Below are 25,525 nucleotides of genomic sequence, written 5' to 3'. Positions count from 1 at the left end.
CCTGGCTACTCAAGAGGCTGAGGCAGGAGAACCTCTTGAACCCAGGAGGCGGAGGTTGCAGTGAGCCAAGACTGAGCCACTGCACTCCAGCCTGGGCAACAAGAGCGAAACTCCGTCTCAAAAAGAAATAGGTCCAATTTCCACACTTAATCTTTGGTGGGAGCGTGTTGGGAGTGTACAGCAGTTAAGGTAGTTCGCGAGATTATAAAGCGTTTTCTTATCAGAGCATGCCAGGTCGTTCACTGTGGTCCGTAGTGCCCCCAGGAAATAGCCCTGAGCCCTCGTTCCAGGCTCCAACTCCCCAGCCCGCTGGGCACAAAGTTGAAAAGAAGGAACTAGAGTGTGTCGGGGACCACAGGCGGGGGTGGGGCTGTGACGTGTGGGAGGGCGGGGCGGGCAGCAGGTGAGACGCCAGGTCTCCAGGGCTCCAATCACTCCGGAGACTGAGCTATGGGGGGAAAGCAGCGGGACGAGGATGACGAGGCCTACGGTGAGACTGGGGCGGGCGAGGCCCGGGACCCTGTGGCGGGAGGGGATGACAGGTGCTTTGGGAATGGTGTCTGGGGCTGGCTCCAGGGAGAGAAACTAAGGAGAGTGCTGTGTTCCCGAGGGGAGGGCCCGGGAACCGGGAGCTATGGAGGGAGGCAGTCAGGGTCCTGGGAGGAGGATGGGGCCTGGGGGCTGGGGCTGTTGCTGGGGAGCCCATGGGGAGTGAAGCTGGGTGCCTCTAAAGAGTTGGGGCTGAGGTCCTTGGGAGGAGGGGGGGATTTTAGGCCTGGACTCTGGGTCCCTAAGGGCAGGGCCCTAGGAAACAAAGCCGAGATGGAAGGTGGCAGGTTGGGGCCCTGAGCAGAATGGGGCTGGAGGCTGGGAGTGTCCTGTGCTGCAGAGCCTGCAGCGGGTGAGGCCAGGGTCCCTGTAAGGAGGAGGAGGTTCAGCCTGGAGTCTGGGTCTCTGAGGGGGAAAGCTGCTTGTAGCCTGCCGGCTCCCTTGAGGAGTGAGGGGACCTTGAATGGGCTGGCCTCTGCCTGCCAGGGTCTCTGGGAGAAGTGGCAGAGGGAGTGGGTTCTGCTGGGGGTCCCTGTGAGGAGTTGGGGCTGAGGGTCTTTGTGGAAAGGGGGCTGGGGTCCTGCCTAGGGGTCTCTGTGAGGAGCTAGGAGCAGGAGCTGGTCTTGGGGTACTTTGAGGAATAGGGACAGGGCCCCTGGGGTTCCTGTGAAGGGTGAGGCCTGAGGGGAGAAACAGCAGGGAGCCTGTTTCCAGAATCTGCGAGGAAAAGGGGCTGGGGTTCTGAGGAGAGAGGGAGCTGGGGACTGGCCTCCAGATCCCCATGAGCAGTGAAGGCTGGGGACTCACCTGCGGAGGCCCCCCTGGGCTTCTGGTCTGAAGGGGAAGGAACCCCTATGAGGGACCTTCTCGAGGAGAGGCTTGAGTCCCTTAGGGCCGTAGGGGAGCGGGCAGTGAGGACTCCCGAGTAGACTTCCTGGAGCGGCTTCAGGTCAATCATTGTCCATGAGCCATGGAGGGACAGAGTCCAGGGCACCTGGGGAAAGTGGACCCCACCCGCCCCTTCCCAGACTCCTGCCCAGCCCTCGGCCCTCCCTCCTCGTGCCCACAAGGAACCCTGACTGCCCGGCCCTCCTCCTCCCTGTGTGTGTACTCAGGGAGGACCAGGAACTCAACGTGCCTGCAATCTCTATGGCCGGGCTCAGGTGTCACTCTGACTGCTGGCCCAGAGCCCGGAGCACACTGTGGCCAGGGGACTGAGGTCCCACCAGAGTGAGGATGTACAGGGCCGCTTCCCTCCCCAGGACCTGCTGGGGTTAACACCTTTGTCTCCAGTTTCTTTCCACATAGCCTTGAGCCAGAGGGTAAGGTAGGGCCTGGGGCAGACGGGGGAAGAGGCTATGACCTCCCTGAGGGGCTGTGGGTCTGTGTGGTCCCTGGGGAGGGATTAGGGAGGAGACAGGGATGAGAATGAGGGAGTGAGAGCCATTGGGAGTCCCACATCCCAGCTAAAGGGAGACTCAGGACAACTGTGCCAGGGTAAGGCAGGAGACCAAGGCCATTTCCCAGACTAACTGCCTTGAGATGTGAGCCGGAAACTATAAAAGCCTTCCTTCCCCTCCCCATGGCAGCCTGGGTGGAGCTCCCAGGGAGCTGCTGAGCTGCTGACCAGGCCTGGATCCTACCTTTCCTGCTCCCCAGTTTTCCCCTCCTGCCAGTCCTTCTCTAGCCCATCTCCCTCCAAACACCTGAGGCCTGGGTAGGATCCTGGGGCTAGGAGGACTCAGCAGGACAAGATATGCAGAGAGAGACTCATCCTCCAACCTCTTCTCATGTCCCTCAGGGAAGCCAGTCAAATACGACCCCTCCTTTCGAGGCCCCATCAAGAACAGGTGAGCTCTGGGCACTGCTCCGGGGGCTGGCGAGGGTGGTGGGTGCAGTGTGGAATCCAGTATTTGCTTTGTATTTGCTAAAATATTAGTAAGAAACTTGTGAAAAAGAGAAACTCCTGCCCCAGATGGGTGGTGCCCTGGGGGGATTGTTGTGTCTGGAGCAGGCATCGAGGGCTTCCCAGTTCTGAGGGGATGTTCTGTTTCTTGACTTAAGTGCCAGCTTCACAAGCGGGAGAACTCACCCAGCTGAGCCCTTGCGAGTTGTGTGCTTTTCTGTCTTTTACTTCAGAAGAAAGTTTACCCACCCAGAAAAAGGTTTTCTTTCTTTTTGTGTTTTGGAGATGGGGGTTCACCGCAGGCTCAAACTCCTGTGCTCAAGTGATCCTCCTGCCCTAGCCTTCCAAGTAGCTGGGACTACAGGCATGCACCATCACACCAGGCTAATTTCTTTGAGATGGGAATCTCACTATGTTGCCCAGGCTGGTCTCAAACTCCTGGCCTCAAGGGATTCCCCTGCCTCAGCCTCCCAAGTAGCTAGTATTACAGTCGTGAGCCACTGTGCCTGGCTAGGTTTTCTAAATAAAATATTTAAAAAAAATTAGCCAGGCAGTGGTGGCACGCACCTGTAATCCCAGCTACTCGGGAGGCTAAGGCAGGAGAATTGCTTGAACCCAGGAGGCAGAGGCTTCAGTGAGCCAAGATTGCACCACTGCACTCCAGTCTGTATGACAGAGTGAGACCCTGTCCCAAAATAAAAAAAAAAAAAGCAATAAAAAAATAAAAATAAAGCCTACTGATGCCCACGCTGCAGCATCCCCCAACTCTCTAACCCTTGACCCCTCCAGACCATGAGCCCTACCTCCCCAAGTCTCCTTAGCTCAGCCTCCCGTTTCTCTCTCAGAAGCTGCACAGATGTCATCTGCTGCGTCCTCTTCCTGCTCTTCATTCTAGGTTACATCGTGGTGGGGATTGTGGGTGAGTTTCCAGCTGCTCAGAGCCGGGGCAGTGGGTGAGGGACAGTAACCCAGGGAGGGACCATACCCATAACTGCCCCACTAAGTCCCTGCCCTCCAATGACTCATCTGTGCCTCTGTCTGCAGCCTGGTTGTATGGAGACCCGCGGCAAGTCCTCTACCCCAGGAACTCTACCGGGGCCTACTGTGGCATGGGGGAGAACAAGTGAGTACAAAGGCAAGAAGAGGAGTGCAGGAGCGAGGCAAGGTGGGGTGGGCAGGAGACACCCCCCCAACTCAGCCTCTAGACCTGTCCGTGCTCTTCCACAGCCTTTCCCTGCTGTCCCCACCCCACCTCAGCCTCCCTGAATCTGACCACTCCAGGCCACGTTGAGAACCGTTGCTGGACAGTTCACTTCTTGAGTCCCCCCAGAAATGGGAGGCAGTGGAGAGTCATGTTAAGTGTATGAGTTTTACAGTTCAGAGATTGGTGTTTGGATCCCCAACTGGACCAAGTTTTGGTTGTGTGGCCTTGGACAACTTACTCAAGCTCTCTGAGCTTTGATTTCCTTATCTGAAATTCAAAGGGAATTCCAGAAGCAATGCCAACAGTCCTCACATGCAGATGTCCAATAAATAATAAAACCTCAAATATTTATATAGCATTTACTATGTTCCAGGCAGGCAGTAAACTTTACACACACAAGCGCATTGAAATCTCATGAGGTAGGCACTATTCTTTTATATGGAGTAGAACCAAGGCTGAGAACAAGTGACTTGCTCAAGATAATAAAGATGACACGAAGTTGTGGAGCTCCAAGTTCATGCTCTGAGCCGTTTGTCAGCTGCTGCAATGGTGACTTAATCTGAGAGATCTTCTAGGCGTCTCCCTACCTCCCCAGCTGAGCTAGGGCCAGGAGCTGGGAGGTGACTGGTATGGGCCACGCTGGGCTGGGCCCACTGTATTCTTGAGAAGCCACCCTAGTGGACCCTCCCCTCCCCCAACACCTGACCAGGCCTTGATGCACATGGTCCCTCCCCTCCCACAGAGATAAGCCGTATCTCCTGTACTTCAACATCTTCAGCTGCATCCTGTCCACCAACATCATCTCAGTGGCTGAGAACGGCCTACAGTGCCCCACGCCCCAGGTCAGAGCCTGGGACCTGCCTCTGCCCCAGATCTCACCCAGGGTCTCAGGTTCCAGCCCCTTAGCGTTCTCTCTGCACCCAGGTGTGTGTGTCCTCCTGCCCGGTTGACCCATGGACTGTGGGAAAAAACCAGTTCTTGCAGACTGTTGGGGAAGTCTTCTATACAAAAAACAGGAACTTTTGTCTGCCAGGGGTACCCTGGAATATGGTGAATATTGCCCCTAACCTCATCACTGTCACCCAGAAGGGCCAGGGTGGGCACGAGTGGGAGGGGGAGTTGGGTAGATGATCACCAGGTTGGCTCTCCTGGGGAGTGTGGGACAGGCTGAGCCCCATGGTGGTGGTGAGGGGACCTGCTTCTTCACCCTGCTCTGTGTCTGTGTGTCGGTGTGTCTGTCCTTTCACTCCTGCCACAGACGGTGATCACAAGCCTGCAACAGGAACTCTGCCCCAGTTTCCTCCTCCCCTCTGCTCCAGGTGAGAAGCACAGATTCCTTCCTCAGACATCATCTAGTCCAATGTTTTCATTGCTTGAATGAAGAAACCAGGCCCAGAGAGAGTGAAGTCACATAGCTTGTTGGTGGCAAAACTGGAATTAGCATCAGGTCTTCATTTTTCTCTTTGTTATGTGGCCTTGCAGTCAGACCATCAGTGTTTTGGGGACCTACTATGTGCCAGGTGCTGGGGACAGAGGCAGGGATAACAACTGCTCCCTGCTTCAGCTACATTCTAGGTGAAGAGATCAGAGTTGTTCACAAAGAGACTGTATGAAAATCTCATGAAAACATACATGGGTGAATCTACACACACATTTTTTTTTTTTTTTTTTTTTAGACAGAGTCTTCCTCTGTTGCCCAGGCTGGAGTGCAGTGGCGTGATCTCGGCTCACTGCAACCCCCGCCTCCTGGGTTCAAGCAATTCTCTGCTTCAGCCTCCCGAGTAGCTGGGATTACAGCATATGGTGCCCGCCACCACGCCCGGCTAATTTTTATTTTTATTTTATTTATTAAATTTATTTATTAAATTTGTATTTTTAGTAGAGATGGGGTTTCACTATCTTGGCCAAGCTGGTCTTGAACTCCTGACCTCGTGATCCACCCACCTCGGCCTCCCAAAGTGCTGGGATTACAGGCGTGAGCCACCATGCCCAGCCTGCACACATATTATTTTTATATATGCACAGGGAAAAAGCTAGAAGGATATTTGTTCAAATGTTATAAGTGAACGTGGCTAGGTGGTAGGATCACAGTTGAACTTTTTTTCTTTTACAGTATGCTCTTCCTTCCAATAGCAAACATCTTTTTTTTTTTTTTTTTAAGAGATGAAGTCTTGCTATGTTGCCCAGGCTGGTCTTGAACTCCTGGATTGAAGCAATCTTCCCACCTCAGCCTCTCAAAGTGCTGGAATTACAGACATGAGCCCCGACACCCAGTTGCAAATGTCATTTTTAATATAAAACAATTTTTAGGCCAGGCATGGTGGCTCATGCTTGTAATCCTAGCACTTTGGGAGGCTGAGGCAGGCAGATCACCTGAGATTAGGAGCTCGAGACCAGCCTGGCCAACATGGCAAAACCCTATCTCTACTAAAAATACAAAAATTAGCTGGGCGTGGTGGTATGCACCTATTATCCCAGCTACTCAGGAGGCTGAGGCAGGAGAATTGCTTGAACCCAGGTGGCAGAGGTTGCAGTGAGCCAAGATCGCGCCACTGTACTCTAGCCTTGGTGACAGAGCGAGACTCCGTCTCAAACAAAAATTTTAGGCCGGGAGCAGTGGCTCACACCTGTAATCCCAGCACTTTGGGAGGCCGAGGCGGGCGGATCACAGGTCAGGAGTTCAAGACTAGTCTGGCCAACATGGTGAAACCCCGTCTCTACTAAAAATACAAAAATTAGCCAGGTGTGGTGGTGGGCACCTGAAATCCCAGCTACTTGGGAGGCTGAGGTAGGAGAATCGCTTGAACCCAGAGGCGGAGTTTACGGTGAGCCGAGATGGTGCTACTGCACTCCAGCCTGGGCAACAGTGAGACTCCATCTCAAAAAAAAAAAAAAAAATTAGACAATTTTAACATAAGATGAGATATCCAGTTATCAATTTAAGTACAATAAGGAGTATCTCAAGTGAATACTTCAAAGTCAAATAGATCTGAATATAAATTCTAGCACTTTCCAGCCCTATGGTCTTGACCCAACTACGCAACCTCTCTGAACCTTGTTTCCTCATCTTTAGAATGTAAATGACAGTGAGGTGCAGTGGCTCACGCCTGTCGTCCCAACTGCTCAGGACGCTAAGGCAGGAGGATCACTTGAGTCCTGGAGTTTGAGGTTACAGAGAGCTATGATTGTGCCACTGCACTCCAGCCTGGGCAATAGAGTGAGAAACCCTGCCTCTAAAAAATAAATAAGCTAGGTGAGGTGACTCACACCTGTAATCCCAACATTTTGGGGGGCTGAGGTGGGAGGATTGCTTGAGCCCAGGAGTTTGAGGCCAGCCTGGGCAACATAGCAAAACCCCATCTGTACAAAAAATTTAAAAATTAGCCAAGTGTGGTGGTGCGCATCTATAGTCCCAGTTGCTTGGGAGGCTAAGTGGGGAGGATCGCTTGAGCCCAGGAGTTCAATGTTGCAGTAAGCTATGATCATGCAGCTGCACTCTAGCCTGGGTGACAGAGCAAGACCTTGACTCAAAAATAAGTAAATAAATAAATAAATAGATAGATAAATAAATGACAAAGCAAGGCTGCCTGGCAAAGTTGTTGCAAGGATGGCAGTAAGTGGCTCTGTAGGCACATAACAGTTGCCAAAGGAGGTAGAAATAAGGTCAGAAGGCTTCCTGGAGGAGGCGAGATGGAGCTGGATTTTAACAGGGAGTCATGGATGGGATTTCTGGTGGAAAGAGAGCCCTGAGAGAGAGGCACAATAAGAGCAAAGGTATAGAGTAGAAGAGAACATGGGCTGGATTTGGACAGCAAAGCCTGAAAGCCTGGCCAGGGAGTGTGGACGCTGTCTCTGGGGCAGAGCCTCTGGAGATGTCTGGGTCACAAAGGGACCCACAGCCCTGGAGTGATGAAGTCCAAGCTGTGCCACGGTCTCCCTGGCACTCCACTCGGGTGGAGGGCGGATGGAAGGGCGACAGGGTGTTCTAAGAGTTGAGGTCAGCAGAGAGGAGGGTCCAAACCAAGGCACGGCAAGGAGGGGAGGCAGGGGATGGACTGGGCTCCACAGGGCAGAAGCCCGTTTGTGAAATCAAAAGCAGCCCACTGAGGGACGCAAAGCCCATCACCCTTCCCTCCCCTAAGGGCACTGTGGACTGGGAGGGGGCCAGAGACCCTCCAGGCAGAGCTCCTGGCCCCCAACCCAGCAGCCCGGCTCTCCCTTCCAGCTCTGGGGCGCTGCTTTCCATGGACCAACGTTACTCCACCGGCGCTCCCAGGGATCACCAATGACACCACCATACAGCAAGGGATCAGGTAGGCACCTCCCTCCCCCACATCCTGGCCACACCCCTTCTACCCACAGCCCCATCTGACTCTGTCTCCCCAACAGCGGTCTTATTGACAGCCTCAATGCCCGAGACATCAGTGTTAAGATCTTTGAAGATTTTGCCCAGTCCTGGTATTGGATTCTTGTGTGAGTCACCAGATTCCCCTCCTCTCGTGTCCTTGCCTTCTTCCTCCCTGATCCTCTATCCCCTCGCCCAATGTCTGAAACACAGGCTTTGGACAGAGGAGGAGGAGCCAGAGCTCGGAATGGATTCCAACACCAACAGGATTTATAAGGGAAAGAGGCCTAATCTGGGGACATTGGGTGGTGTGTGGAAAGGCAGGGGGGGCCTCTGTAAGGGGAAAGATTTGAGGGGCTAGGACTGAACCTCACTGTCCTCACCCTGCCTACAGTGCCCTGGGGGTGGCTCTGGTCTTGAGCCTACTGTTTATCTTGCTTCTGCGCCTGGTGGCCGGGCCCCTGGTGCTGGTGCTGATCCTGGGAGTGCTGGGCGTGCTGGCATATGGCATCTACTACTGCTGGGAGGAGTACCGAGTGCTGCGGGACAAGGGCGCCTCCATCTCCCAGCTGGGTTTCACCACCAACCTCAGTGCCTACCAGAGCGTGCAGGAGACCTGGCTGGCTGCCCGTGAGTGTCCTGCCCACCCCCAAGCCACCAGCTGCCCAAGGACTGCCCTGGGCCATGCCTGGCCCCAGCTCTGGCCCTGACCTAGGTCTGTCTGCCCCGTCCTCTGCAGTGATCGTGTTGGTGGTGCTTGAAGCCATCCTGCTGCTGGTGCTCATCTTCCTGCGGCAGCGGATTCGTATTGCCATCGCCCTCCTGAAGGAGGCCAGCAAGTTAGGGCCTGCCTGGGAGGGAGATGGGGTTGAGGACAGCGTGGACCCAGGGGTGCTAGGGGACCTAGGGGGTGCTAGAGAGGTGGCAGGGAGCCTCAGAGGAGAAGGGAGGAATAGCACAGTGGTGAACACTGCTGTGGCTTTGCCTCTCTGAGCCTCTGCTTCCCCATCTGTAAAATGGGGGTAACAATAATTCCTGCCTTCTAGGGTTGTCTTGAGGATTAAATGAGTGCTTGGAATATGACATAGGCCTTCTAGAGGGGTTGGTGGGAGTGGTGGTGGCTGAGTGGAATGGCAGGAATCCAGGCCAGGAGGGGCAGCAGCTTGCTCCCGATCAGGAACTGCCACACACACCTGCCAAGGGATCACGCTTGGGGGTGATCTTCCCTTACTCCACCCGAAGCTGCCCCAGGTGGCTTCTCTGTGACTCTAGTTTCCTCTAAGGGTCCTGTGAGCCTGATTTATTCAGCTCTGTTTATCCAGTGAGCACCTACAGCATGCCTAGCCCTGCACCAGGCCCTGAGGACACAGATATGAAAGACAATGTCACTGCCCCTGTTGGTCCCACCCTGGGGGAGTGGAGCAGGCCCCAGCAAGGGCAGAGGGGTCAGCCCCCCCCCCCTTTTTTTTTTTTTTTTTTGAGACGGAGTCTCGCTCTGACGCCCAGGCTGGAGTGCAGTGGCACCATCTCGGCTCACTGCAAGCTCCGCCTCCCGGGTTCACGCCATTCTCCTGCCTCAGCCTCCTGAGTAGCTGGGACTGCAGGCGCCTGCCACCAAGCCCAGCTAATTTTTTGTATTTTTAGTAGAGACACGGTTTCACCGTGTTAGCCAGGATGGTCTCGATCTCCTGACCTTGTGATCCGCCCGCCTTGGCCTCCCAAAGTGCTGGGATTACAGGCGTGAGCCACCGTGCCTGGCCGGGGTCAGCCCCTTGAGAAGATGGACATCTGGGGCAGTGCCGGTGAACAGCTCTTGTCTCCCTGCAGGGCTGTGGGACAGATGATGTCTACCATGTTCTACCCACTGGTCACCTTTGTCCTCCTCCTCATCTGCATTGCCTACTGGGCCATGACTGCTCTGTATCCTCTGCCCACGCAGCCAGCCACTCTTGGAGTCCTGGGGGGTGGTGGAAAACAAAGCAATACTTGCCCTGTACAGTGCCTTGGTGTCACTGGAAGAGGTGCCCCTTTCTCTGGGCAGACACAGCAGCACTGTGCCTGAACAGAGTTGAAAGGGTGCACACGGGCTGAATTTCAGCCCTCTCTGTGCAGCAAACGATCTGCACAAGCACCTAGGAACAGGTCCCTAAGGAGTGAGTGGCCTGTGGAGACCTCGTGTGATCATGCTTTCCTTGACTCCCCTCTGGGTACCTGGCTACATCGGGGCAACCCCAGTATGTGCTCTGGGCATCCAACATCAGCTCCCCTGGCTGTGAGAAAGTGCCAATAAATACATCATGCAACCCCACGGTAAGAGGAAGCAGGGCACATGGAGGCGGGACTAATAGTGCTGAGGGGCTGTAGGGGCCACATTCCTCATTGTGCAGAGAAGACTGAGGCCACAGAGGGCAAGAAACTCGTGCAAGGTCACACACCCAACCCCCAGCAGAGCTAGAAGAAACCAGTTCCCAGAACACCTGGTACTCCTGTTGAGCCGTCCATTATGTGGGGAGGGAAACTGAGGCTGGGAGAGACAGCCCTGGATACCAGGACTTACTCCACCCCTCCCCAGGACATTCCTCTGACTTGAGGACCATCAACCACTTCACCCTCTGAGTCTCAGCCTACTCCTGTTTGTTTGCTTGTTTGTTTTGAGACAGGGTCTCGCTCTGTTGCCCAGGCTGGAGTGCAGCAGTGCAATCTCAGCTCACTGCAACCTCCATCCCCCAGGCTCAAGCAATCTTCCCACCTCAGCCTCCTGAGCAGCTGGGACTACTAGCGTACGACACCACGCCAGGCTAATTTTAAGCTTTTTGTAGAGGCAAGGTCTTGCTGTGTTACCTGGGCTGGTCTTGAACTCCTGGGGTTGCCCTGACGTAGTCAGGTACCCAAGCAATCCTCTGGCTTAACCTCCCAAAGTACTGGGATTATAGGAGTGAGCCGCCATACGCAGCTCCGCTCCTCTGTAAAATAGGGATAATTATAATACCCATCCCTGGGGTGGCTGAGAAGATGAAATGACTTTGGGCACATAAAGTGCTTAGTACAATGCCTGGCACCTGATAAGAGCTCAGTAACAGGTTGGATTGTATTGTATTGTTAAGTCTTCCTCCCTTGGAACACAGAGCCCTAGGTAGTAGCCAGGTGGGACTCCCTGCGGGGGACCTGGGAGAGAAGCTGCTTCCAAAACTCCCCTGTGAGGTTTCCCGGGAGTGGCGCTGGGCTGCTGGGAATTTACTCTTCTCAAACCTGTCATGTCTTCACCTCGTCTGAGCTGGGAACATGAGCTGTGCTGCACACATTAGCCCCACCCCTATTAAAAAGGGGAGGTTTGGTGGGCACAGTGGCTCATGCCTGTAATCCCAACACTTAGGAGGCTGAAGCGGGCGGATCACCTGAGGTCAGGAGTTTGAGACCAGCCTGGCCAACATGGCAAAACCCTGTCTCCACTAAAAGTACAAAAATTAGCCAGGCATGGTAGCAGGTGCCTGTAATCCCAGCTACTCAGGAGGCTGAGGCAGGAGAATTGCTTGAACTCGGGAGGCAGAGGTTGCAGTGAGCTGAGATTGTGCCATTGCACTGCAGCCTGGGCGGCGAGACTCCGTCTCAAAAAAAAAAAAAAAAAAAAAGGGAGGTTTATTTACATGTACAGAGGACCCACTATGTGCCAGGCACTGGGTATACAAAGCCCAAAATGATGTGGTTCTTTTTCTTTTTTAATGAAAAAAAAGGCTGTTACCCAGGCTGGAGTGCAGTGATGCGATCATGGCTCACTGCAGCCTTGATCTCCCAGGCTCAAGTGATCTTCTCACCTCAGTCTCCCAAGTAGCTGGGACTACAAACGAGTGCCACCATGCCCAGCTAATTTTTTTTTTAAGAGATGGGGTTTCACTATGTTGCCCAGGCTGGTCTCAAACAACTGGGCTCAAGCAATTTGCCTGCTTCAGCCTCCAAAAGTGTTGAGATTATAGGCGTGAGCAACTGCGCTGGGTATGACGTGAGTGTTGTTTTCAACTTGCTTGTGATCTAGCAGTAAAGACTGACAGAAGGCCGGGCGCAGTGGCTCACACCTGTAATCCCAGCACTTTGGGAGGCCGAGGCAGGTGGATCATGAGGTCCAGAGTTCGAGACCAACCTGGCCAATATGGTGTCAGAGTGAGACTCTATCTCAAAAAAAAAAAAAAAAGATTTTTTGATTAGCCAGGCATGGTGGCACACACCTGCAGTCCCAGCTACTTGGGAGGTTGAGGCAGGAGGATTGCTTGAATGCGGGAGGCAGAGGTTGCAGTGAGCTGAGATTGAGCCACTGCACTCCAGCCTGGGCAACAGAGCGAGACCCTGTGTCAAAAAAAAATTTTTTTTGGGTTATATTTGCTAGAAAGGGTTGTTTTTTAATTTGTGACTTTTTACTTTTTATTATGGGAATTTTTAAACATATGCAAAAGTAGAGATGATAGCACAGCGAGTTCCCTGTACCCAGATTCCACAACCCTCAACTTTCTGCTATTCTTATTTCATCTATATCCTCACCTATAATTTTTTTTTTTTTTTTAGATGGAGTTTTGCTCTTGTCTCCCAGGCTGGAGTGCAGTGGTGCGGCCCACTGCAACCTCTGCCTCCTGGGTTCAAGCAATTCTCCTGCCTCAGCCTCCTGAATAGCTGGGATTATAGGCATCTGCCACCACACCCGGTTAATTTTTTGTATTTTCAGTAAAGATGGGGTTTCACCATGTTGGCCAAGCTAGTCTTGAACTCCTGACTTCAGGTGATCCGCCCGCCTCGGCCTCCCAAAGTGCTGAGATTACAGGCTTGAGCCACCACACCCGCCTCGTAAATTTCTTTTTCTGGAGACTTTTAAGGCAAATTCTGGACATCATGCCATTTCACCTGTACATACATCGAGATGGATCTCAACAGATAGGAACTGTTTAAAAGCATAGCCACTATATCATTATCACATCTCACAAAATTAACAATAATTCCTTAATATCATCAAATACCCAGCCTGTTCTATTTGCTGGAAAGGGTTTTGGAAGACGTTGCAGAGGCTGCTCTGGAATGGGAATGCTGAGTGAGTGCCTTCCCCTCTGATTGAGACTGAGGGAGCTGATTATGCTTATGCTATAGGCAGACCAAACTGAGTTTGAGCCTGGAGATGGAACTCTCCGACAGAACTTGACTCCCGCAGTTCAGAGAAGCTGCTACTTCCCACCTGTCAACTCTGGGAGGGGCAGGAGCTACTGGGAATGGGACGCCAAGGCTCCATACTGAGGTCCCCAAAGCCTAAGCCTACTCTATCCCCGTCTACCCTCCCAGGCCCAGCTTGTGAACTCCTCGTGCCCAGGGCTGATGTGCGTCTTCCAGGGCTACTCATCCAAAGGCCTAGTCCAACGTTCTCTCTTCAACCTGCAAATCTATGGGGTCCTGGGGCTCTTCTGGACCCTTAACTGGGTACTGGCCCTGGGCCAGTGCGTCCTCGCTGGAGCCTTTGCCTCCTTCTACTGGGCCTTCCACAAGCCCCAGGACATCCCTACCTTCCCCTTAATCTCTGCCTTCATCCGCACACTCCGGTAAGGATGGGGCAGGGGCCTGGTCATTGTAAGCACGGGGGCCCCAGGGGTCCTGGAGCTGTCTCTGACTGCATAACACCCTCTGCAGTTACCACACTGGGTCATTGGCATTTGGAGCCCTCATCCTGACCCTTGTGCAGATAGCCCGGGTCATCTTGGAGTATATTGACCACAAGCTCAGAGGTGAGTCTGGAGTCGGAGTAGGAGTCAGGAGCTGGGGAAGGCCATTAGGGAGGGGCAGTGACCAAACATGAGCTTTCCTTGCTCCCAGGAGTGCAGAACCCTGTAGCCCGCTGCATCATGTGCTGTTTCAAGTGCTGCCTCTGGTGTCTGGAAAAATTTATCAAGTTCCTAAACCGCAATGCGTACATCATGGTGAGCTACACTGCAAGCAACCCTTTGTTCTGGTGCCCTTTGGTCTAGACACCCCCATCCTGGTCCAGGCAGCTCACCTTGGTAACTCTGACCTTTCCGCCTCCCTCAGATCGCCATCTACGGGAAGAATTTCTGTGTCTCAGCCAAAAATGCCTTCATGCTACTCATGCGAAACATTGTCAGGTTAGGCTGTTCCCCACCCTCTTGGTGGCTCCCTCCTCTGATCTCCCACCCAAGGCTGGCTTCGTGGGCGTGCTGTGCTCAGCCGGGCCCCAGACTTGGTTTAGTGCTCTGCTCTTGCTGTCTTGGAATGTGAACAATTTTCATTTTGCACTAGTCCCCACAAATTACGAAGCCAGTTTCACTCTCAGCATCGCCAGGCCTCTCACCCTCAACCTCCCCTAACTTCTGGCACAGGGTGGTCGTCCTGGATAAAGTCACAGACCTACTGCTGTTCTTTGGGAAGCTGCTGGTGGTCGGAGGCGTGGGTAAGGGACCAGAAGCTGTGGGGACAGAGAGTAGGGGTGCTGGGCAGCTGAAGAGGTGGCCTCAGAGGAGCAGCACTAACCCCCAGAATTATTCCACAGGGGTCCTGTCCTTCTTTTTTTTCTCCGGTCGCATCCCGGGGCTGGATAAAGACTTTAAGAGCCCCCACCTCAACTATTACTGGCTGCCCATCATGGTGAGTGACTCCCCTCCCTGCCGCTCCACCCCCAACTCCCCAGAGGAACCCAATAACCCCAACGGGTCATGTCTTCCAGACTTCCATCCTGGGGGCCTATGTCATCGCCAGCGGCTTCTTCAGCGTTTTCGGCATGTGTGTGGACACGCTCTTCCTCTGCTTCCGTGAGTGACACCCCCAGCCACCTGTCCCCAACCTTAAAGTACTGAGCCGTTCAAGCATTTTTTTTTTGGAGAGTTGGTGCTTCTAAAAACAATGCCTTTGTGAGCTAAACAAACCAGAGGGAGCTTCTTGTGACATCCTGAGGCCAGGAGTTTAGGGAAGAAGGGAGAGAGTGAGCCCCCAGGCCGGTAGGCTCTCCAAAGAAGGAGCATTCTGATGGAGAGGTCTCTGCTATCTTCCCTAGGAAATCTCGGGTAGAAGTTAGCCATTAGAGGCCGGGCGCGGTGGCTCACGCCTGTCATGCCAGCACTTTGGGGGGCCGAGGTGGGCAGATCACCCTGAGGTCAGGAGTTCGAGACCAGCCTGGCCAACATGGTGAAACCCCTCTCTACTAAAAATACAAAAAATTAGCTGGGCGTGGTGGCGGGCGCCTGTAATCCCAGCCACTTGGGAGGCTGAAGCAGGAGAATCGCTTGAACTCAGGAGGCGGAGGTTGCAGCGAGCCGAGATTGCGCCACTGCACTCCAGCCTGGGCGACAGCGAGACTCCGTCTCAAAACAAAGAAAAAAGATTAAAAAAAAAAAAAAAAAAAAGCCATTAGAGAGACTTCCCAGTAGGTGGCTGTAGCGGCAGGAGATTTTCTTACTCTACAGCATGCGTCCATTCAGGGTTTGCCAGGCTCCTCCTAAGCGACTGACATACATTTTTCCCGCTAATTCTTATCATCGCTCTATACAATATAATATTCCCGACCCCACTTCACATGAGGAAACTGAGATTAAATAACCTGCCCGCGGGTAAGGGTGGTGGTGCAGCTTGGATTCCAAATTCGGCAGGCAGCTTGCCTCCCAGTCCCGGATTTCCTGGCCCCAGGGTCCGCTCTAACCGGTCTCTGTTGCGGCTCAGTGGAAGACCTGGAGCGGAACAACGGCTCCCTGGACCGGCCCTACTACATGTCCAAGAGCCTTCTAAAGATTCTAGGCAAGAAGAACGAGGCGCCCCCGGACAACAAGAAGAGGAAGAAGTGAGAGCTCGGCCCTGATCCAGGACTTCACCCCACCCCCACCGTCCAGCCGTCCAACCTCACTTCGCCTTACAAGTCTCCATTTTGTAGTAAAAAAAAGGTTTTAGGCCAGGCGCGGTGGCTCACGCCTGTAATCCAACACTTTGGGAGGCCGAGGCGGGCGGATCACCTGAGTCAGGAGTTCGAGACCAGCCTGGCCAACATGGTGAAACCCCCGTCTCTATTAAAAATACAAAAATTAGCCGAGCGTGGTGGCATGCACCTGTCATCCCAGCTACTCGAGAGGCTGAGGCAGGAGAATCGCTTGAACCCGGGAGGCAGAGGTTGCAGTGAGCCGAGATCGCGCCACTGCACTCCAACCTGGGTGACAGACTCCGTCTCCAAAACAAAATAAACAAACAAAAAAGATTTTATTAAAGATATTTTGTTTTCTCAGTAAATCTGTGCCTCATTCTCTCCACGACGACAGGCGGCCTTTTTTTTTCCGCGCCCGGCTCTTTAAAATCGGCCCCGCCCCTGTGACGCGTCCTGGTGCCGCGGCCAATCAAAAAGCCCAATACGGATGGTGCCGGTCCCTTCTTCACCCCAGCCAGTCCGCTTCCCGTTCGGGTCACGCGCTCCGGGCCTCCAAGAGGGCCAATCGGAAGGGCAAGCTTCGAGACGCTGCGTGATCACGTGAGAGGAGATGAGCTGCTTGAAGACCAATTAGAGTCCTGGAAGCTCGGCGGGGCCTCCAGACCAGGGCGGGCTTAAGGGTGACATCTGCGCTTTAAAGAGTCCAGGTCAGCTGACTCCCGACTCTGTGGAGTCTAACTGCCAGGGTCGCGGCAACTGCGGGGAGAGATGACTGGGGAGCAACCCAGCACGGCGCTCCCGGGCAGACGCTGGGGGCCGCGGATTCTGGGCTTCTGGGGAGGCTGTAGGGTTCGGGTGTTTGCCGCGATCTTCCTGCTGCTGTCTCTGGCAGCCTCCTGGTCTAAGGCTGAGAACGACTTCGGTCTGGTGAGTCACCCGTTGCATAGCCCCATCCCCGACTCGCGCAGGTGATCGACACCTAGTGTCCCCCGGAACGCGGGCGGCTGAGCCGACTTTCCGCGACAGGACCCTTTTCTTTCTCCCAGACCCCGTTTCCTCCGACCGCTCCCAGCCCCTTTCCCTCTCCGGGTCCCGGTCTTCCTCCTCATTCGAGCCCCTTTCCCTCTCCGGGTCCCGGTCTTCCTCCTCATTCGAGCCCCTTCCTCTTTTGGGGTCCCCTTCCCTCCTTGAAGGCTCCTTCCCCTTTCGTAGACCCTCCCCTGCTCCGAGCCGCCAGCTTCGCTCCAAACTATCCTTCGTGTTCCTCTTTCTTGTTCTGGGACCCCATCCCCTACTCGGGATCCCCATTACATCCTCCCTCTCCCATCGGAACGTGAGTTCCTAAAACCCCCAAGACAAGTTTGTCTTTGTTGACCCTTCCTCCTTCCATGACAGGTGCAGCCGCTGGTGACCATGGAGCAACTGCTGTGGGTGAGCGGGAGACAGATCGGCTCAGTGGACACCTTCCGCATCCCGCTCATCACAGCCACTCCGCGGGGCACTCTTCTCGCCTTTGCTGAGGCGAGGAAAATGTCCTCATCCGATGAGGGGGCCAAGTTCATCGCCCTGCGGAGGTCCATGGACCAGGGTATAAAGATGCTTGGGTGAAAAAGCCGGTGCTAGGTTGGATGGGTGGGCAGCCCAATGAGCCCAAGGGCCCTGAGGATAGGGGAACTTAGAGGGTTGGTTGCCGAAGTCCCTGAGGGGTAGGGGGAACCTGAGAAGGGCAAGTGTCTAGGACAGTGATCTGGAAATTGGGATCACCAAGGAGTTGGACATTCACTTAGCAAACATTTATTGGGTACTATATACCTATACCAGGCACTATTTCAGGTTTCATGAATATAGCCACGAACAAAACAGACCAAAAATCTCTGCCCTCACAGGATTTAAATTGTACTGGAAGGAGACAGACAAGCATAATAAACAAGTAAACTTTTTTGTCTGTTGCAAGGTGATAAATGCAATGGAGAAAAGTAAAACAGGACAAGAGGTATACATAGTGCAAGTGTTGGATTGCACCCTGGGACCATGGGAAGGCCTGGGGTCCCTAGCAGGAGGTGGGAAATTAACGGGAAGTCGTAGAAAGGGTACCTGCACAGTGCTCACTCTGGGTTTCTTCCTCCAATTTTTTTCAGGCAGCACATGGTCTCCTACAGCATTCATTGTCAATGACGGGGATGTCCCCGATGGGCTGAACCTTGGGGCGGTAGTGAGCGATGTTGAGACAGGAGTGGTATTTCTTTTCTACTCCCTTTGTGCTCACAAGGCCGGCTGCCAGGTGGCCTCTACCATGTTGGTATGGAGCAAGGATGATGGTGTTTCCTGGAGCACACCCCGGAATCTCTCCCTGGATATTGGCACTGAAGTGTTTGCCCCTGGGCCGGGCTCTGGTATTCAGGTCTCTGTCCTAGGAGATAGGTGGAGGGGGCTGCCTTGTGGAGAGTCTGAGGGATACCCCCAAATGGACTCCTTTCCAAGGGGAAGATTCTCTGAAGTCAGATTTTCTGGCTTGGGTGGGATTCCTTGAAAGACAGGGCATCCTGGTAGGAACACATTATCAGGAGAAGAGGGAACTTTGCCATTGGCTTCCCATTTAGCATTGTCAACAGGACTGTGTTAGTTCATGAAATACCCTCATGCAAAGTAGAAAAAGGCACTTCCTCTTTGGACAGACACAACCCTGTGCCAGGGTGCACAGCTTGGCGAGTGAGCACAGGTTGGGTTTAAGCTCTAATGCACCCTGTGGCTGGGCCCCTGGTGCACATGTCCAGCTGTACACCCTGGGAGAGCTTAATTCAAACAGGGTGTGTGTTTATGAGATCTGACTGGAACCGTCAGTGAGCAAGGGCTGAACTGAAGGGGACCATACATGTGATTGCATTTGGCAAGTGGTGGGTTCTCTGTCCCTGCCTCTGAGCCCCTACAGTCTCCTTCTGTGACACCCAGTTCCCTTTCCCACAGAAACAGCGGGAGCCACGGAAGGGCCGCCTCATCGTGTGTGGCCATGGGACGCTGGAGCGGGACGGAGTCTTCTGTCTCCTCAGCGATGATCATGGTGCCTCCTGGCGCTACGGAAGTGGGGTCAGCGGCATCCCGTACGGTCAGCCCAAGCACGAAAATGATTTCAATCCTGATGAATGCCAGGTCAGGAGTCCATGAGATGTTCCCTACCCATTTGACCCTCCCTGCCCTCCAGAACATCATTTCACACATAGACCCAGGCTCTGACTGCTCAGCTCAGTGCCACACACCCTGGCTCCCCTCAGGGACAGGGCATTTTCCCTGTTCCCTCCCTGAGCTCCTGCCCTCTCCCCTCAGCCGTATGAGCTCCCAGATGGCTCAGTCGTCATCAATGCCCGAAACCAGAACAACTACCACTGCCACTGCCGAATTGTCCTCCGCAGCTATGATGCCTGTGATACACTAAGGCCCCGTGATGTGACCTTCGACCCTGAGCTCGTGGACCCTGTGGTAGCTGCAGGAGCTGTAGTCACCAGCTCTGGCATTGTCTTTTTCTCCAACCCAGCACATCCAGAGTTCCGTGAGTGCCTCATGGGTGGGGTCAGCAGGGAGAGCCCTGTGTCTAGACAAGGCCTGGGCAGAGACCCTCTCCCCCTGACTCTCCTGCTCTCCCCAGGAGTGAACCTGACCCTGCGATGGAGCTTCAGCAATGGTACCTCATGGCGGAAAGAGACAGTCCAGCTATGGCCAGGCCCCAGTGGCTATTCATCCCTGGCAACCCTGGAGGGCAGCATGGATGGAGAAGAGCAGGCCCCCCAGCTCTACGTCCTGTATGAGAAAGGCCGGAACCACTACACAGAGAGCATCTCCATGGCCAAAATCAGTGTCTATGGGACGCTCTGAGCTGTGCCACTGCCACAGGGGTATTAGGCCCAGGACTCTGCCTCCAGGAACACGGGTCTGTAGAGGGTCTGCTGGAGACGCCTGAAAGACAGTTCCATCTTCCTTTAGACTCCAGCCTTGGCAAAATCACCTTTCCTTTACCAGGGAAATCACTTCCTTTAGGACTGAAAGCCAGGCGTCCTCTCCCACAGAAAAGTCCTGCCCTCATCCGAGAATACTGTCTTCCCATATGGGTAAGTGTGGCCCCACCACCCTCTCTGCCCTCCCGGGACATTGATTGGTCCTGTCTTGGGCAGGGCTAGTGAGCTGTAGAATTGAATCAATGTGAACTCAGGGAACTGGGGAAGGCTGAGCCTCCTCTTTGGTGTTGGGTAAGATAACCGACAGGGCTGGTGAAAGTCCCCAGATGACAGGATATTTGGTTTCAGAGTAAGGACTAGGTGCACCACCACGACTGACTATTTATCAATCAAAATGTTTGTAACTTAAAATTTTTAATGAAGGATAATGAATATTTGTAGAGTCTCTATGGTTCTGTCAATACACATCTTCATGTCTGTTTTCCTCATGTATCCCTGTGAGCCTGGGTGAGTTCTGGGGAGAAACCTGATGTGCATATTGCCTGTGAAAATCTGACTTTGGCAAATCAAATCCTCTTTTCCTTTTGACATTCCCTCTTTTTTTGTTGTTGCTCTTTTTGAGACAGGGCTCACTCTGTCACCCAGGCTGGAGTGCAGTTGCACAATCATGGCTCACTAAAACCTCAATCTCCTGGGCTCAAGTGATTCTCACATCTCAGCCTCCAGAGTAGTTGGGACTACAGGTCGGTGACACCATGCCTGGTTAATTTTTTTTATTTTTATTTTCAGTAGAGACAAGGTTGCACTATGTTGCCCAGGCTGGTATGGAACTCCTGTGCTTAAGCAATCCTCATCCCTCAGCTTCCCAAAGTGCTGAGGTTACAGCTATGAGCCACCACACCCAGCCTACATTCCTTCTTATCACCGAGAAACAGGTTGATCTTCACAGGTGTAATGAGTATGAAGGGAGCGCCATAAGATTTTTTATTTATTTATTTTTTAATTTAATTTAATTTTTTTTTTTGAGATAGAGTCTTGCTCTGTCACCCAGGCTAGAGTGCAGTGGTGCGATCTCGGCTCACTGCAACCTCTGCCTCCCAGGTTCAAGCAATTCTCCTGCCTCAGCTTCCCGAGTAGCTGGGATTACAGGTGCCCGCCACCACGCCCGGCTAATTTTTGTATTTTTAGTAGAGACGGGGTTTCACCATGTTGGCCAGGCTGGTCTCAAACTCCTGGCCTCAGGTGATCCACCCGCCTCGGCCTCTCAAAGCATTGGGATTACAAGCATGAGCCATGGTGCCGGCGGGCTGATTTTTTAAATTTTTAGTAGAGACAAAGTCTCACTATATTGCCTAGGTTGGTCTCAAACTGCTGAGCTCAAGCAATCCGCCGGCCATATTCTCTCAAAGTGCTGGGATTACAGGCTTGAGCCACTGCACCCAGCCTATAAGATATTTTAAAATCCACACTTAGCCAAGCGTGGTGGCTCACACATATAGTCCAGCACTTTGGGAGGCCGAGGTGGGCGGATCACAAGGTCAGGAGTTCGAGACGAGCCTGGCCAATATGGTGAAATCCCGTCTCTACTAAAAATACAAAAACTAGCCAGGCGTGTTTGCTTGCACCTATAGTCCCAGCTACTCAGGTGGCTGAGGCAGGAGAATCGCTTGAACCAGGAGGCGGAGTTTGCAGTGAGCTGAGATCACACCACTGCACACCAGCCTCGGCAACAGAGTGAGACTCTGTCTGAAAAAAAATCCACGCTGTTTTATATTTCTAACAGGGGGTAGGATACTATCCTCCATGAAATAGGGTGCAAGTGTGTGAAATGCAGATGGGAATCCTGTCCCGGCTAGCCTGACAGGGAAGTGAGCACTTCCTATGGCAAATTATGTAAAAAATTTTCCCCAGGCCGATGCTTATGAAAAGAATCTGGGCAGCCTGCAGGTAAGTGGGAGAGCCCTTGCTTTCCTCCGTGTGGAAGGAAAATGCAGTGCCTAGATGAGATGTTAAGAAAGTTAAAAGAGGCCAGGCGCAGTGGCTCACGCCTGTAATCCCAGCACTTTGGGAGGCCGAGGCGGGTGGATCACGAGGTCAGGAGATCGAGACCATCCTGGCTAACATGGTGAAACCCCCATCTCTACTGAAAATACAAAAAATTAGCTGGGCATGGTAGCGGGTGCCTGTAGTCCCAGCTACTCTGGAGGCTGAGGCAGGAGAATGGCGTGAACCCAGCAGACGGAGCTTGCAGTGAGTCGAGATCACACCACTGCACTCCAGCCTGGGCGAAGGAGCGAGACTCCATCTCAAAAAAAAAAAAAAAAAAGAAAAAAGCCCGGGTGTGGTGGCTCACACCTGTAATCCCATCACTTTGGGAGGCCAAGGTGGGCGGATCACGAGGTCAGGAGTTTAAGACCAGCCTGGCCATCATGGTGAAACCCCGTCTCTACTAAAAATACAAAAACTAGCCAGGCATGGTGGCAGGTGCCTGTAATCCCAGCTACTCGGGAGGCTGAGGCAGGAGAATTGCTCGAACTTGAGAGACGGAGGTTGCAGTGAGCCGAGACCACACCACTGCACTCCAGCCTGGGTAACAGAGCAAGACTCTGTCTCAAAAAAAAAAAAAAAAAAGTTAAAGACTGTGGGCTGAGGGCCACATTCATTTGCAGTTAGAGGTTTGTTTTACTTTCAACTGCTTCTCTAAGAAATGTTGGGATAATTTATTCTATCTGATGGTAGCAGTAGAATAATCCCAGTATATGTCAAGGCATAGTATAATTTTATTTTATCCAGAATTTGTGATCAGTAATGTAATATTTAATTTTTTTATTTAGAGACATTGTAAAAAACACATAAAAGTAGAGAAAAAAGTTTAATGAACCCCATGTACCCAACGTCCAGTTCCAACAGTTATCAAGATGTTGCCACATTTGCTTCTGTTACTTTTTTCTTTTCCTTTCTTTTGCTGAAGTATTTTAAAGCAAATCCCAGACCTCATGACATTCTCCCCTGCATTATTAAGCATGCGTCTCATTGTTTTTTTTTTTTGGAGATGGAGTCTCACTCTGTTGCCCAGGCTGGAGTGCAGTGGCACGATCTCAGCTCACTGCAACCTCTGCCTCCTGGGTTCATGCCACTCTCCTGCCTCAGCCTCCCGAGTAGCTGGGACTACAGGCACCCACCACCACGCCCGGCTAATTTTTTTGTATTTTTTTTTTTTTTTTTTAGTAGAGATGGGGTTTCACCATGTTAGCCAGGATGGTCTCGATCTCCTGACCTCATGATCCGCCCACCTCGGCCTCCCAAAGTGCTGGGATTACAGGCGTGAGCCACTGCGCCCGGCTGCGTCTCATTCTTTAAAATGAATTTTTAACTGGGCGCACTGGCTCTTGCCTATAATCCCAGCACTTTGGGAGGCCGAGGTAGGTGGATCACCTGAGGTCAGGAGTTCAAGACCAGCCTGGCCAAAATGGCAAAACCCCATCGCTACTAAAATAAATAAATAAATGGCAAAACCCCGTCTCTACTAAAATAAATAAATAAATTAATTAATTAAAATAAAATAAAAATGCCACCAGGCATTAACAAGCCTTCTGGGTGATTCGTAATACATTTAAGTTTGAAAACCAGGGTCAGAACTTTTAAACAAGTGCAAGTGTCCAGCTAAAATAAATTATATGTACGTCAAAGTTGCAGAAATAAAGAACTTTTTTTTTTCCAGCTTTTTTTTGTTCTTTTAATACACAGGGAAGGGTCAGGCACAGTGGCTCACACCTGTAATCCCAGCACTTTGGGAGGCCGAGGTGGGCAGATCATGAGGTCAGGGGTTCTAGACCAGCCTGGCCAACATGATAAAACCCCATCTCTACTAAAAATACAAATATTAGCCGGATGTGGTGGCACACGCCTGTAGTCCCAACTACTAGGGAGCCTGAGGCAGGAGACTCACTTGAACCTGGGAGGCAGAGGTTGCAGTGAGCCGAGATTATGCCACTGCCCTCCAGCCTGGAAGACAGAGCGAGACTTCATCTAAAAATAAATAAATAAATACACAAGAAAGATTGGGAGAAGTGGCAGGAGACTGAAAGGGAAAAGAGCTTGTTTGTACCAATGGGACAAAGTGGGCCGACTCTGGGCACACTGCTTATGAGTTAGCTCTACTCTGCGAAGAAATTTTTTTTTTTTGAGACGGAGTCTCGCGCTCTGTTGCCCAGGCTGGAGTACAGTGGCGCAATCTTGGCTCACCGCAACCTCCACGTCGCTGGTTCAAGCAATTCCCCTGCCTCAGCCTCCTAAGTAGCTGGGATTACAGGTGCCTGCCACCATGCCCAGCTAATTTTTGGTATTTTTAGTAGAGACCGGGTTTCACCATGTTGGCCAGACTGGTCTCGAACTCCTGACCTCAGACAATACGCCCGCCTCAGCCTCCCAAAGTGCTGGGTTTACAAGCGTGAGCCACCACACCCGGCCAAGGAAATATTTAAAAAATAAAATAAGTTATTTAAAAATTGGGGCAAGTTGGCTGGGCACGGTGCCTCACGCCTGTAATCCTAGCACTTTGGAAGGCTGAGACAGGGGGATCACTTGAGGTCAGGAGTTCGAGCCCAGTCTGGCCAACATGGTGAAACACTGTCTCTACTAAAAATTAAAAAAATTAGCCAGACGTGGTGGCAGGCACCTACAATCCCAGCTACTCGGGAGGCTGAGGCAGGAGAATCGCTTGAATCTGGGAGGCGGAGGTTGCAGTGAGCTGAGATCATGCCATTGCACTCCAGCCTGGGCTATGGAGCGAGACTCTGCCACAAACAAACAAACAAAAAAAAAATCGGGGTAAGTGGTATCAATCTAAAAAATTGTAATTAAAAAGTTCAGAATCTAGGCTGGGCGCTGTGGCTCACACCTGTAATCCCAGCACTTTGGGAGGCAGAGGCAGGCGGATCACCTGAGGTCAGGAGTTCAAGACCATCCTGGTCAACATGGTGAAACCCCGTCTCTACTAAAAATACAAAAATTAGTTGGGCCTTGTGGGTCACACCTGTAGTCCCAGCTATTCAGGAGACTGATGAAGGAGAATCGCTTGAACCCGGGAGGCAGAGGTTACAGTGAGCCGACATGGTACCACTGCACTCCATCCAGTCTGGGAGACAGAGCGAGACTCTGTCTTAAACAAAAGCTGAGAATCTAGTGGTGTTGTCTTTGTTTTAGAGATGGAGTCTTGCTACGTTGCCCAGGTTAGATTCAGACTCCGAGGTTCAAGGGATCCTACTGCCTCAGCCTCCCAGAGTAACTGGGACTTCAGGCATGTACCACTGTACCAGGCTTAGAATCTAGTTTAAAGAGTTTATCCAAGTGCAAATGTTGAGGAAGTGGTCTACCTAGAGGTGCAGATTCCAAATAGAAGTCCATGTTCCAAAGTGTAGAAGTTTGGGATCATTATATAGACAAAGTTTATGGAAGCTTACCAAAATTTCAACATCGTTGTGTGTCCTGAATTGGTGGGTTCTTGGTCTCACTGACTTAAAGAATGAAGCTGCAGACCCTCGCGGTGAGTGTTAGGGTTCTTATAGGCAGGGCGTCCGGAGTTGTTTGTTCCTCCCAGTGGGTTCGTGGTCTCGCTGGCTTCAGGAGTGAAGCTGCAGACCTTCACAGTGTTACAGCTCACAAAGGCAGTGTGGACCCAAAGAGT

At 52.5% G+C, this 25,525-nt stretch overlaps 2 protein-coding genes across 4 annotated transcripts; both read left to right on the top strand.

Annotated features, from left to right (window-relative positions):
• Nucleotides 1-430: 430 nt before the first annotated feature.
• Nucleotides 431-16,253, top strand: SLC44A4 (solute carrier family 44 member 4). 2 transcript variants are annotated; one of them, XM_054556721.2, is made up of 21 exons: nt 431-490; nt 2,351-2,399; nt 3,301-3,374; nt 3,500-3,578; nt 4,402-4,501; nt 4,584-4,709; nt 4,918-4,978; nt 7,885-7,972; nt 8,049-8,132; nt 8,399-8,634; nt 8,744-8,843; nt 9,832-9,924; nt 10,212-10,314; nt 13,321-13,574; nt 13,663-13,757; nt 13,846-13,949; nt 14,059-14,132; nt 14,367-14,437; nt 14,537-14,631; nt 14,711-14,795; nt 15,700-16,253. In XM_054556721.2, the coding sequence occupies exons 1-21, from the start codon at nt 451-453 to the stop codon at nt 15,819-15,821; spliced, it is 2,133 nt and encodes a 710-aa protein (XP_054412696.2). In that variant the 5' UTR covers nt 431-450; the 3' UTR covers nt 15,822-16,253.
• Nucleotides 16,254-16,602: 349 nt separating this feature from the next.
• On the top strand, nt 16,603-20,427 carry NEU1 (neuraminidase 1). Of its 2 annotated transcripts, none has more exon segments than NM_001132271.1 (6): nt 16,603-16,819; nt 17,288-17,480; nt 18,031-18,293; nt 18,857-19,039; nt 19,214-19,436; nt 19,533-20,300. In NM_001132271.1, coding segments are annotated over 6 exon segments (1,248 nt in total). In that variant the 5' UTR covers nt 16,603-16,660; the 3' UTR covers nt 19,760-20,300.
• The last annotated feature ends 5,098 nt before the right edge of the window (nt 20,428-25,525 follow it).

Source organism: Pongo abelii, chromosome 5 (assembly GCF_028885655.2).
Source record: "Pongo abelii isolate AG06213 chromosome 5, NHGRI_mPonAbe1-v2.0_pri, whole genome shotgun sequence".
NCBI classification, from domain to species: domain Eukaryota; kingdom Metazoa; phylum Chordata; class Mammalia; order Primates; family Hominidae; genus Pongo; species Pongo abelii.
Note: the sequence above shows the minus strand (reverse complement) of the source record. Positions and strands in the feature narration are given on the sequence as shown.

Excerpts from the sequence above, each read along its gene's own strand:
- SLC44A4 (XM_054556721.2), top strand. The coding sequence starts at position 451 with ATGGGGGGAAAGCAGCGGGACGAGGATGACGAGGCCTACG. Across the intron at positions 4,979-7,884 it reads CCTCCTCCCCTCTGCTCCAG|CTCTGGGGCGCTGCTTTCCA; the intron begins GTGAGAAGCACA and ends TCTCCCTTCCAG. Across the intron at positions 14,438-14,536 it reads GCTGGTGGTCGGAGGCGTGG|GGGTCCTGTCCTTCTTTTTT; the intron begins GTAAGGGACCAG and ends ATTATTCCACAG.